The sequence below is a fragment of the Pelophylax lessonae genome (assembly GCF_965119305.1).
Source record: "Pelophylax lessonae genome assembly, chromosome: 4".
Taxonomy (NCBI): domain Eukaryota; kingdom Metazoa; phylum Chordata; class Amphibia; order Anura; family Ranidae; genus Pelophylax; species Pelophylax lessonae.
Window position 1 is genome coordinate 554,078,004 of NC_138771.1, and position 11,948 is coordinate 554,089,951.

An 11,948-nucleotide genomic window follows, 5' to 3' on the forward strand; every position below is an offset into this window, starting at 1 on the left:
ACAATTTTTTATTTTTTTTGCTGGGGAGGAAGGAAGTTGAGTCGGGGGCACAGCCACAGAGGCAGCCTCAGAGGGGATCATCCACTAGTTGTGTTAAATTAGTGCTGGGGGGGGGGGGGGTGGCGCAGCAGCACGGGAAGGGCACAGCTGCGTTTTATTACTTATATACCTTAACTAATAGTATATATTTTATATGCGGCCCGAGAAAATTTCTGTACACTCAATGTGGCCCCAGAGAAGCCAAAAGGTTGGACACCCATGCTATACAGTAAACCCCTCTCCATTACGGGGGTTACGTTCCGGACCCAGCCGCGAAAAGTGAAAATCCGCCAAATAGAAAAACCGTATTAAAATGCATTGTATGCATGTTTTTTTTACTGTCACTGTACGTGTAAAAGCATTTTATGGTCTTTAAACACACTTTTAAAACAATAGAAACTCATTTAAACACATACAAGATACTGAGAGACATAGCAAGAGCTATGGAAAACACAAAAATATTTCATTTTTAATGATTTATATAGTAAAATAACATTACAAAAAAAAACCCGCAATATACCGGGACCGCAAAAACTGAACCGCGATGGAGCGGGGGTTTACTGTATTTACAGAGAAAATGTAAAAACAAAATTCTGTGGGGGCTCCAAAATGTTATGATGACTGGCGGAAGTGCCTGGTGCTAAGCTTTAACTATACACCACTGTCTGCCTCTAGTGAGAGGACTCCACATTCCTGTAACAGCTTTGAAATGGTTCGAAAAGAGAAGCCTTTAATTTTTATTAATATATTTCCCATAGCAGTTTCTAAAGTTTCCATTAAAAACTGGTATTTGCCACCTCCATATTCCAATAAACTTTTTGGTTTTGCTATTTGGATAGAGTTGGGGTGGGAGATAACCTCTGTTAGGATTTTTGGCTGTCTGTGCCCACGCTAAAGAGACTTCTTCTCATCTTTCCTTTCCTTCTTTTACTGTGGTCACCAAGACAGTAGGAGACAATATCAGTCCAACAAAGACACATGGTACAACCATAAAAGCAAGAACAGGGGTTCAAGCTTCTAAATTAGCAATGCAGATCTGCACACCTAATTTGAGAGCAGTAAAGTATGCAACTTTGTACTTTAAAAAGTGCCTAAACCCATGAACAGTATATCAAATTCTCCACATAACCTATAGTAGAGACCGAGTTCAAACTTCTGCCATGTTTATATTTTGTGTCCCAGTTGGAGAAATTTCCCCTCACTTCTTGTACTGATGACCACATGTAAAGTGTGAGAAAATCTTCCCTACCATGTCTAAACTAAAACAACAGGAAAAGTTTTGGCTGGAGTCTTTCTTTCCCCTGCAAGGAAAGTAGGCAACTTTGTAAATAAAAATTAATTCTGTTATTAAATATAATGTACTCTTTGAATATATTTATTTGAATTTTACCATTTGTGGAATTTTTTTGTTCCAGTTCCTCCAAGGCACGCTTTTTTTTAGTAATGTGATGAGCTCAGTGTAGTTTGTTTAGTTTCGCTCTCAGAGTGTGTCAGTGAATGCTGCAGCCCTGACTATCCCCTACCCCTCCTCTTCTAGTTAATAAAAAGCAGGATTTATCACGTCTACGACTGCCGATTGGCTCCTGTGCAGGATACAGACCTAGAAAAAGACAAATCAATACTACGTAGTGAGTCCTGCATATGGAATAAAACATCCCAGCTCCTGGCACAGATATCACCAGACTCCTTGCTACCCAGCCCCGTTAACTTCTTTGGAGGGGTGAAAGATGCTTCCCACGTTTCTTACTCTAGTGGTCCTGGGAGCACTGTTACCTCTTCAGGTTAGTAATCTCTGATCATTTGGTTTATATTTCTGGCTGAGCGTCACATAATCAAAATCATTCTTAAAATCAGCCAACTCTGTTGCCTGTATTGATCTAAATTGGGACAATTCTGATTCAACTTATTTTGTATGAAATGACTATGTCAAATAACAACAGTAGACCATTTTCACCTCTCAGACCACTAATTGCGTGAGTTAGAAGATTTTGTCTGATTCCTATAGATATTTGCTTATAAGATAAATAGAGTATAAGCTGCTACTACAGCTTCTGAGAGCCCGACTAATATGTACAATACAGCATTTCCATGATGGGCCAACACCCTTCTTCTGATAATTAGCAAATGCTTACAGCATTAAATCAAATGTCTTCATGCATGGGACTCCCATACTCCAGAATAAAAGTTCCTGCCAGAGTGAGCTTACAGTCTAAATTCCTTACAGTAGGCTGTTCAAATAGCAAATACTTAACAGTCAAACAATCTACCACTGTGAAGAGTGAGTGGAAGGACAAAAATTTTTGGAAAAACCCAATAAACATGTTGAGACCATATACAGTACATGTCATTTAGTTTTAAACTAAATACAAAACTATTTTTTAGGGATCGGTGAGGAGTTAGAACATTTATCAGGTTTTTATTGCTGTCTGTGTCCCTGGTAGGGAGAATCACTCTCCCTTTAATTGTCCCAATCATAGAGAAAAAAAGCAAGGAAAACCCCAAAATTCTGAGTTGCCACCAGAACAGGAATAGAAGGAAAATAGTCAAATTGGAACCGTGTCCCCACGAAAACTGTATAAGGGGATTTCCCTTACATTGAGAAGATATCCTCTCACTTACTGTTGAGTCTACAGGGCAGGAAGTAAAGGGAAAACTCCCTAACGAGACACAGATGGCAAAACAGTGGTTTTAAACCTCCCCTACTCTATCCAAAATGAAAACAAATGTTCCCTTTAGATATACTGTAACTTTATTTTCTATCAATTATATATTTTTTTTCGTTCGCTTTTCATAGACTTATGTTTACTTCTGCTGTTGCAGGCAATCTTCTCTCTCGTAGTTGCGATCTGTATTAAAAGTTTATGTTGATTTTTCAACTTCTGTCTGTTATGTGCCACTGTTTATTCTACTGCTTTACAGCATGCTGTTCCCTCTGTCACAATCCTTGCACCAGTTTACTAAGCCAGTTTATGTTTCCATATATTTTTGTTTTGCAGGTTGTAGGGTACACCACAATAAAGCAGGAGGGGTATTGTACATTGTACGATGAATGTGGTTTAAATCCTGACGTTACCAACAGCCTGATCCCCGCTATCATTCCCTGTCTATCCAACATTAGAGCCAGGAAGATCATAGGAGCTCATTTACAGTTTCTTAAGGAGATCTGTCCGATGATTTACTCTGGAGACGACAATACTTATGCCTGCTGCTCTATCAAACAGCTACAGAGCGTCCAGAAGAGCTTTGCATTATCAAAGGTCATTCTGAGTCGATGTCCGTCATGTGCAGAAAACTTTGCCAATATCTATTGTCAGAACATTTGCAGCCCAAATCAAAGCACATTCATCAATGTCACAAAAGTACACAATACTACAGTAGATGGGAAGCCTGAAAAAGGTGTGTTGGAATACGAATGCTACTTTAGGAGAAATTTTGCAGAACAATCTTTTGACTCCTGTAAAAATGTACGATTGCCTTCCACAGGGGGTTTTGCCATTGCTGCCATGTGTGGGAAATATGGAGCAGAATTTTGCTCAGCTCAACGTTGGTTAGACTTCCAGGGGGATATCAACAATGGACTAGCACCTTTAAAAATTGACTTCAGACTAATAGAAAATGACACTGAAGTTGGTGGTGGCGTAGAGCCCCACGAAAGCAGAGTATGGAGCTGCACTGAAGGCCCAGGTAATGATCCAGAGAATGCTTGCACTTGCCAGGACTGCAAAGAAGCATGCCCTAAAATCCCTGAACCGAAACCTCTGCCTGACCCATTCAAGATAGGATCTATTGATGGGTACTTAATTATAAGCAGTGTCCTTTTTGGAGTCTTGATACTATTTTTTATCATGTTCCTGATTATGAGCTGTTCTACAAATAGATGTGGAAAAAAGAAAAGGAAAGAAATACCACAGATTAAATATGCTGATTTGAACTGTTCAGAAAAGGTGAGTCTAAAGACTAACAACTCCATGGAGAAAACCTTCCAGCGGTGGGGCACCTTCATAGCTTCTTACCCTAAGACTGTCATTTGTGTCTCTTTAGTTCTAGTTGTGGTACTCTCAGCAGGCATGGCCCTGATCAAGCTGACTACAGATCCAGTGGAACTGTGGTCTGCTCCAAACAGCAGGGCAAGACAAGAGAAAGACTTTCATGATAAACATTTTGGACCATTCTTTAGAACTAACCAGCTGATCATCACAGTGAACGATGGCTCTTCATACATCTATGACTCTCTCTTTTTTGGCACACTGAACTTCAGCAGAATCCTTTCTCCAGATATCCTTCTAGAGGTGATGGACCTGCAGACCAAGCTGCAGAACATTGTGGTAAGTATATCAGTGCAAACTGTTTGGATTGATGATCCCCTAAGACTTCTTTAACATACAGTAAATGCATCACTAAAACTGTATTTACTGGGGATTTTTAGTGCTTTACATGAACTTCAGTGATAAATAATATTTAATATTCTTTAATCTCTCTTCTGGTACCCTAATCCTTGAGGTAATTTGTGGTATTTTTAGTCTTTCTGCAGGCACTTAAGAGCAATACAGGAGTGGGGCAGATTAGGGTTTTGGTGGGCCACTTCCCTGAGTTCAACCTAAACCAAAATACTAGGAAAATTAAGATAGTTCTAGTTTTGAAGTATTTTGTTCAGTAATGCATCAAGGACATTTAGCAAATTGAGAGTAGAATTTTATTACCCCTGTCCTGCTTCGTACAAATTTTTAGCCTAACTACTTTTGGGGCATACAGTTAACTAAACATGGTTTGGTATTGATTAACCACTTGCCGACCACCCTATAACAGTCTTGCTGCTACAGGCTGGCAGCTGTGCACAGGATCATGTGTATATACAGGTATATATATATATATATATATATATATATATATATATATGTGATTCTGCATTGTTGCCTGTAGGGGCCATGGGTTTTTTAATTTATTGGACATGTGTTAAAGCACAAAATTGTTGGTCTTTTTTTGTTTATAGCGCAAAAAATAAAAACGCAGTGGTGATCAAATACCACCAAAAGAAAGTCTATTTGTGGGAAAACGTTACTTACATTTTATTTGGGTACAGCATTGCATGACTATTTAAAGTAACGCAGTGCCGTATCGCAAAAGTGGCCTTGCCATGAAGGAGGGTAAATCTTCCAGAGGTCATGTGGTTAAGACTGAGTATATGGGATTTGAGATAATTGAAGCAAACCTTAAAATGTTATAGTCCTGAGAGGCTGGGAGGTTTGTCTGATAATACATACTATATATTAAAGTCCCCTACTTATGTTGTTCTGGGAACTTAAAAAAATGCCGTAAACCTCAATAAAGTATGAATTGCTGGAAATTAAAAAAATACTAAAAAAGATTTGTAAACTGACAATAAAGCAGTGTAAAGTTACTGTATATACTAACATTTTGAGCCTTACAGGAAGATATATGGTGGCATAATAGAATGCTAAAGGTGTCCCTTGTGCACCTTATACCATGTTATCCCTTAAAAACGAATAATAGTCTGGCAGGTGGGATGTAGGGATTGTAAACGAGAAAGCTGCAGGTGACCTCCTAATAAGAATGATGTAATTCTTATGAACAAAATCCATAAATAAAGGGATCTACTTTTAGAGGAAATAAGTGGGACAAAGATGCAATAAACAAAAAAAGAATTAGGGGATGTAAGTAGACAGCTTTGCTCTATTCACTCATACACAAAGTCACTCTGTTGCAATTTAAACAATGCAGATATTCATTTAAGATCATTAGCACTGAATGATAGTAGTAGTGTACATGCATTGCTCAATTGTTTCGCTCATCAGCATACTGTATTGTTTGGTAGCAGTGAATAAACAGTAGCTGCTTGCTTCTCACTTTGATTTTTAAACAACAGTGAATGAATGTTGGACTGACTCACCATGAGTCTAAAGCAAAAGTGACCCAAAGTAATATATTTCCTTTAGAATACAACGATGCGAGTCACCATTTCAATATGCAGTTATGGAGTTTAGTAGCTCAATATAGTGCAATAAATGTAATAGCGGGATTAACTTTAAACAAATTCAGTCAGTCCCCAAAATATACACTCCATGCACCATGCAAGAATTAAATTTCAATCTGTAGCCTACTGCATACTATTATAGGGCAATTAACTATATTAAAACTAAAGCCGAGGCAGATATAGTTTTTACATGCAACTAGCTTGGTCTTAAATTAAATCCCTATGCAGAAGCATAGACATAATTTTGATAGAAGGAGGGAACAGAGAGAAAAGAGAGATTACCTCATAACTGCACTGCTGCTCCTTCATTATCCAATCAGTAAACTGGGGGTTTACTATTGACCAAACTGCTGCTGTAGTTGAGGTCGAGCAGTTAGCTCTGCTGTGTGGCAGGGATTTCTGGATTGAAAGACTGGCAGCACAAGATTATTAATTCTTTGGCAGGCAAGAAAGTTATCATATTTGTATTTAAATTGTATATTTAGCTGTTTGTCAGACTACATTCTCATTTGACATGGAGATAGTTGAAATACCAGAACCTGGATTTCATCTAGAATTATGCTTCTTTAATAATTTTGGACAAATGTGTCCCAAACAAGTTACTCAACAATTGTTTGTTTGCAACTGGTTAAAACTAACACATTTAACCACACAAATTTACATATGATCTTACTTTGACTTTTTTGTGGAATTTGAATTTTCTTGCAAGCAATGAGCATTGAACTAGTGAGACCTTTATTTCTGGTGTCAATATTTTTTCACAGCCGCAAATGTGTATTTTCCTGTGCTCCTCAATTGAAACCCCATAACACTCTTAACACCACCCAGAAAATACCAATAAATTAGAGGCAAAAAAACAGAGCTCTAATCATTTTGAATTTATACTAAAACAATATAGACCAGGGCCAAGAACCGCTGGCATTGACAAAGTAGTTTTTTTGTGTGTAGTTAATTACACTGTCTACAAGCTAATCAGAAGTCCACAAGCTAATACAAAACAAAATAAAGTACTTGTGATTTGTAGTGAGGGTCAGACTTTGAGACAATTAATAGTGTGGTGTACCTGCTAGAGTGGATCATGTTGTAGGCTCTATCATGACCTGTTCTACCTGTATGGTCTATGATGACCTGTTCTACCTGTATGGTCTATGATGACCTGTTCTACCTGTAGGGTCTATGATGACCTGTTCTACCTATAAGGTCTACGATGACCTATTCCGCAGGTAGGGTCTATGAAGACCAGTTTTACACATAGGGTCTCTGATGACCTATTCTACATGTAGGGTCTATTATGACATGTTCTACATATATTGCCTGTGATTACTATTCTACATGCAGGGTCCACGACGATATGTTCTACAAGTAGGGTCTATGATGACTTGTTGTACATGACCAGAGGCTATTTAACTTAGGCTATGTTTCTCTTTCGTTCATTGACGGACACAGCTCTTGATCTTCATAACCATTGGGTTATACTGCCCCTAGAGGAGTAGGACATTAAGCAGAAAAAGAATCTGGCTATGCCTATGGGCAGTCCTAGGGGGTAAACTCCCTCTCTCTGCTATAGGTACTCAGTTTTTTTCTGCTTAGTCAGGAGTAAGGATCTAGTTCCTTGCTGGGATCTCTGGTCCTGGCAATTTTTTTTAGATATACATTTTTTCTCCCAGATAGTCCACAAAGCTGGACTATCTGGGTCTGACTCTGGACTCGGACTTAGCCAGAGTGCTCCTTCCTCCGAAAAAACTCCAGAAATTGCAGGCTGCAATTCATCTCCTTCTTTCCAGCAAATGGTCATCCCTCTGGACTTGGATGCAGATGCTGGGCCTGATGGTGTCTACCTTCGAGGCAGTTCCATTTGCACAGTTCCATACAAGGTCCCTGCAAAGGGAGATTCTGGCCAAATGGGACAAGATTCCACAGTCTCTGTCTGCTCAGGGGATCTGGACACTGGAAGAGTCCAGACTACCGATCGCCGTCTTGGAACTCCGAGCAATCAGACTGTGCCTGGAATGGATGGAACTTCTTTGGGGATATACAGTGCGCATTCAATTGGACAATGCCATGACCGTGACTTATGTCCATTACCAAGGGGGCACGAAAAGTGTCCTGGCGGCTCAGGAGGTAGCCCTCATTCTAAGGTGGGTAGAAAGGTTCGTTCCAGCCCTCTCTGCCATGTACATTCCCGGGATGGAAAAACTGCCAGGCGGATTACCTCAGTCGGCAGGCGTTGGACCAAGGAGACTGGTCTCTTCATCAGGAGCTGTTTCATCAGTTGTGTCTCCGGTGGGGCATCCCGAGGTAGATCTGTTGGCATCTTGGTTCAACAGAAAAGTGCAGAGGTTTGTGGCTCAGTCACGGGATCCTCTGGCGGATGCCACAGACATTCTGGTGGCCCCGTGGGGTCAGCATCATCTGATTTACGCTGTCCCTCCTCTCAAGCTTCTGCCATGACATCTATGCAAGTTTGAGGCAGACGGGATTCCTGTCATCCTAGTGGCTCCGGACTGGAATTGCCGAACTTGGTACGCCGACCTGGTGCGGCTGGTCGCCGATGTTCCTTGGAAGCTTCCTCTCAGGGAGGATCTGCTGTCCCAATCTGTCGGACCAATCTTACATCCTGCTTTACAGTCTCTGGCTATGACCGCATGGCTGTTAAATGCCAGGTGCTGATGGATAGAGGTTTTTCTGAGTCAGTGATTCCAACACTTTTAAAAGCTAGGAAATCTACTTCTAGGAAGATCTACCACCGTACGTGGAAGACATACATTGCGTGGTGTGAGTCTCATCCTCGCTTTTTCTTGGTGGCTCGGATTTTGACCTTCCCTCAACGGGGGGTTAAACAGAAATTGGCCTTGAGTACCATAAAGGGCCAGGTTTTGGGTTTGGTGGTCTTCTTCCAACAACCCTTTGCCACACACTCCCTGGCACGTACCTTTCTTCAGGGTGCCCGACATTTGGTTCCTCCAATGCGATCCCCGTTGCCCGCCTTGGGACCTCAATTTGGTGCTTTCGGTTTTCCAGAAGCCTCCTTTTGAGAATCATCGGGAGGTTCCCTTGCTTACGCTGTCTCAGAAGGTGGCATTTTTGGTGGCTATCACCTCTGTACGAAGGGTGTCGGAAATGGCGGTGTTAACCTGTCGTTCAACTTACTTGGTGATTCACAGAGATAATGTGGTTCTTCTCCCCTGTCCATCGTTTCTCCCAAAGCTTGTCTCTGAATTTCATTTGAATGAAGACATTGTGTTGCCTTCCCTGTGTCCCAGGCCGAAACATCCAAAGGAAATTACCTTGCAGGCCTTGGATGTGGTCTGGGCAATTAGGGTGTACCTGGCAGCTATGGAGTCTTTTAGGAAGTCAGACTGACTATTTGTGCTCACGGTTGGGCCTCGGAAAGGTTTGTCCGCTTTCTCTGCGACCATTCTCAGATGAATCCGACAGACGGTGATTCAGGCCTTTTCCATCAAGGGTCAGGTTCCTCCTTCCCCTGTCAAGGAGCACTCTACTCGGGCGCTTAGTGCCTCCTGGGCCTTCCCTCATCAGGCATCAGTGACACAGGTTTGCAAGGCGGCCACCTGGTTGTCAGTGCACACTTTCCCAAAGTTCTATAAAGTGGATGTGTTGGCATCTGCGGATACTTCTTTTGGCTGCAAGGTTTTGCAGGCTGCTGTTTAGAGGACTTGAGGCTCTTTGAGGGTGTATTGTTTTTTCAAGTGGGCTCCAGTTGTTTTGGTTGAGCTCCTGTTGCCTGGTTGGCTACTGTTTAACCTGGGGAATTTTTTTGCTGTTCCCACCCCTCATGTTTAACACTGCTTTGGGACGTCCCAATGGTTATGAAGATCAAGAGCTGTGTCCGTCAATGAACGAAAGAGAAAATGGGATTTTTGACTTACCGTAAAATCAATTTCTCTGATTTTCGTTGATGGACACAGCACCCACCCCTTTGTGGAGTTGTAACTCCTCTGACACTGCTTGTAACAAAACTGAGTACCTATAGCATGGAGAGGGAGTACACCCCCAGGAGGCTGGGACTGCCCATAGGCATAGCCAGATTATTTTTCTGCCTAGTGTCCTACTCCTGTAGGGGGCAGTATAACCTATTGGTTATGAAGATCAAGAGCTGTGTTTGTCAATGAACATCAGAGGAAAGGATTTTAAGGTAAGTCAAAAATCCCATTTTTTAAATTGATAGTTAATTGGAATATGAATTTGGCCTAAATCATATGTGTGTAGCTTGCACATTGTTTTTATGTTTTATAATATTTTAGAAATTGGAAACCCCTACCTAAAATGATGTGCCTACTGCTGAATGTTCTCTGTAATTACGTTTTAATACAGGAGTATAATTTAGATACTACTTCTTATCTATTTTCCTTGTAGGTATGGTCAGAAAAGCATCAGAAAAACGTGACACTGAAAGATGTTTGCTATGCACCCCTAAACCCCTCCAACCCTTCAGAAACGGACTGCTGTGTGAACAGTCTGATGCAGTATTTTCAGAATAACAAGACTCGGTTTAACATGGAAGTGATGCAGACAATATCTGGAGAAACTAAAAAAGTGGGATGGAGGGACCACTTCATGTACTGCGTAAAGTGAGTTTAGGAACATACTAATTACTACATAAAAATAACTAGATTAAATCTATGCACAAAATGCCTTCCAATATGGATTAGATGCATTGATGCCTAAACATAACCCAGATGCTATTTTCTTTACAAACACAAAAAGTCTTATAAATACAGTAAATTGGTGCATCCTTCCTGCATCCATGTTCTATTAATGTTCACTGCAAGTTGAGTAAAATTCAACTGCCAACTTAAAAGAGGCTAGTATACAATAAAGGAAGAATGAAGTATGAGCTTCAATGCAGTATGAATGCATCTCATCCAAGATAGTTTTCTGAGATTTTTATATAAGACTGGTGTTAATATTTTCATGCTGTAATCCTCTGTGAATGGCATCATTAATATGTAGACACTTGGCTTATTTTTTAAGGCTGCACACCTAATTTTATGTGCAAAGTGAAGGAATTCATAACAAATAATCAGATTTCAGTTTACTGTACCCACATCTGTAAAACATTCAACTAATTAGCTTCTATGGATTACTGCATTTTGAAATTATGTACATAGAAAATGGACCTGGCACTATCTTTCTTATATAAACTAGTGGGTGTTAGCAATAGTGTCAGTATGTTGACTCTTTATAAGCTCACTTGGGGCAGGAGTGAATGACTACCAATTTATGGTGGCTCCTAACAGGCTATATACAGCATCTCACAAAAATGAGTACACCCCCTCACATTTTTGTAAATATTGTATTATATCTTTTCATGTGACAACACTGAAGAAATGACACTGAAGAAATGACACTGCTACAATGTAAAGTAGTGAGTGTACAGCTTGTATAACAGTGTAAATTTGCTGTCCCCTCAAAATAACAGCACACAGCCATTATTGTCTAAACTGCTGGCAACAAATGTGAGTACACCTCTAAGTGATAATGTCCAAATTGGGCCAAATTAGCAATTTTCTCTCTCTGGTGTCATGTGAATCATTAGTGTTACAATGTCTCAGGTGTGATGGGGAGCAGGTGTGTTAAATTTGGTGTTATCACTCTCACTCTCTCATACTGGTCACTGGAAGTTCAGCATGGCACTCATGGTGAAGAACTCTCTGAGGATCTGAAAAAAAAGAATTGTTGCTCTACATAAAGATGGCCTAGGGCAAGATTGCCAAGACCCTGAAACTGAGCTGCATCCCAATGGCCAAGACCATACAGCTTTTTACCAGGACAGTTTCCTTTCAGAACAGGCCTCGCCATGGTTCACCAAAGAAGTTGAGAGCACGTGCTGCCAGAATTGCTGCAGAGGTTGAAGGGGTGGGGGGGGAGGGGGGTCAGTCTTTCAGTGCTCAGA

The 11,948-nt window shown here is 40.7% G+C and overlaps 1 protein-coding gene across 2 annotated transcripts in view; it reads left to right on the plus strand.

Annotated features, from left to right (window-relative positions):
- Positions 1 to 1,639: 1,639 nt before the first annotated feature.
- NPC1L1 (NPC1 like intracellular cholesterol transporter 1) overlaps positions 1,640 to 11,948 on the plus strand; it is a gene marked incomplete at its 5' end in the record, with an annotated part of 76,445 nt that continues 66,136 nt past the window's right edge. Inside the window, 3 exons of one of the 2 annotated variants that reach the window (XM_082252790.1) lie at positions 1,640 to 1,820; positions 3,036 to 4,364; positions 10,409 to 10,623. In XM_082252790.1, coding sequence (XP_082108916.1) covers positions 1,767 to 1,820; positions 3,036 to 4,364; positions 10,409 to 10,623 — 1,598 coding nt within the window. Of the gene's footprint in view, positions 1,821 to 2,900; positions 4,365 to 10,408; positions 10,624 to 11,948 lie in introns of those variants that run through there. The other variant, XM_082252789.1, reaches the window with a different exon arrangement.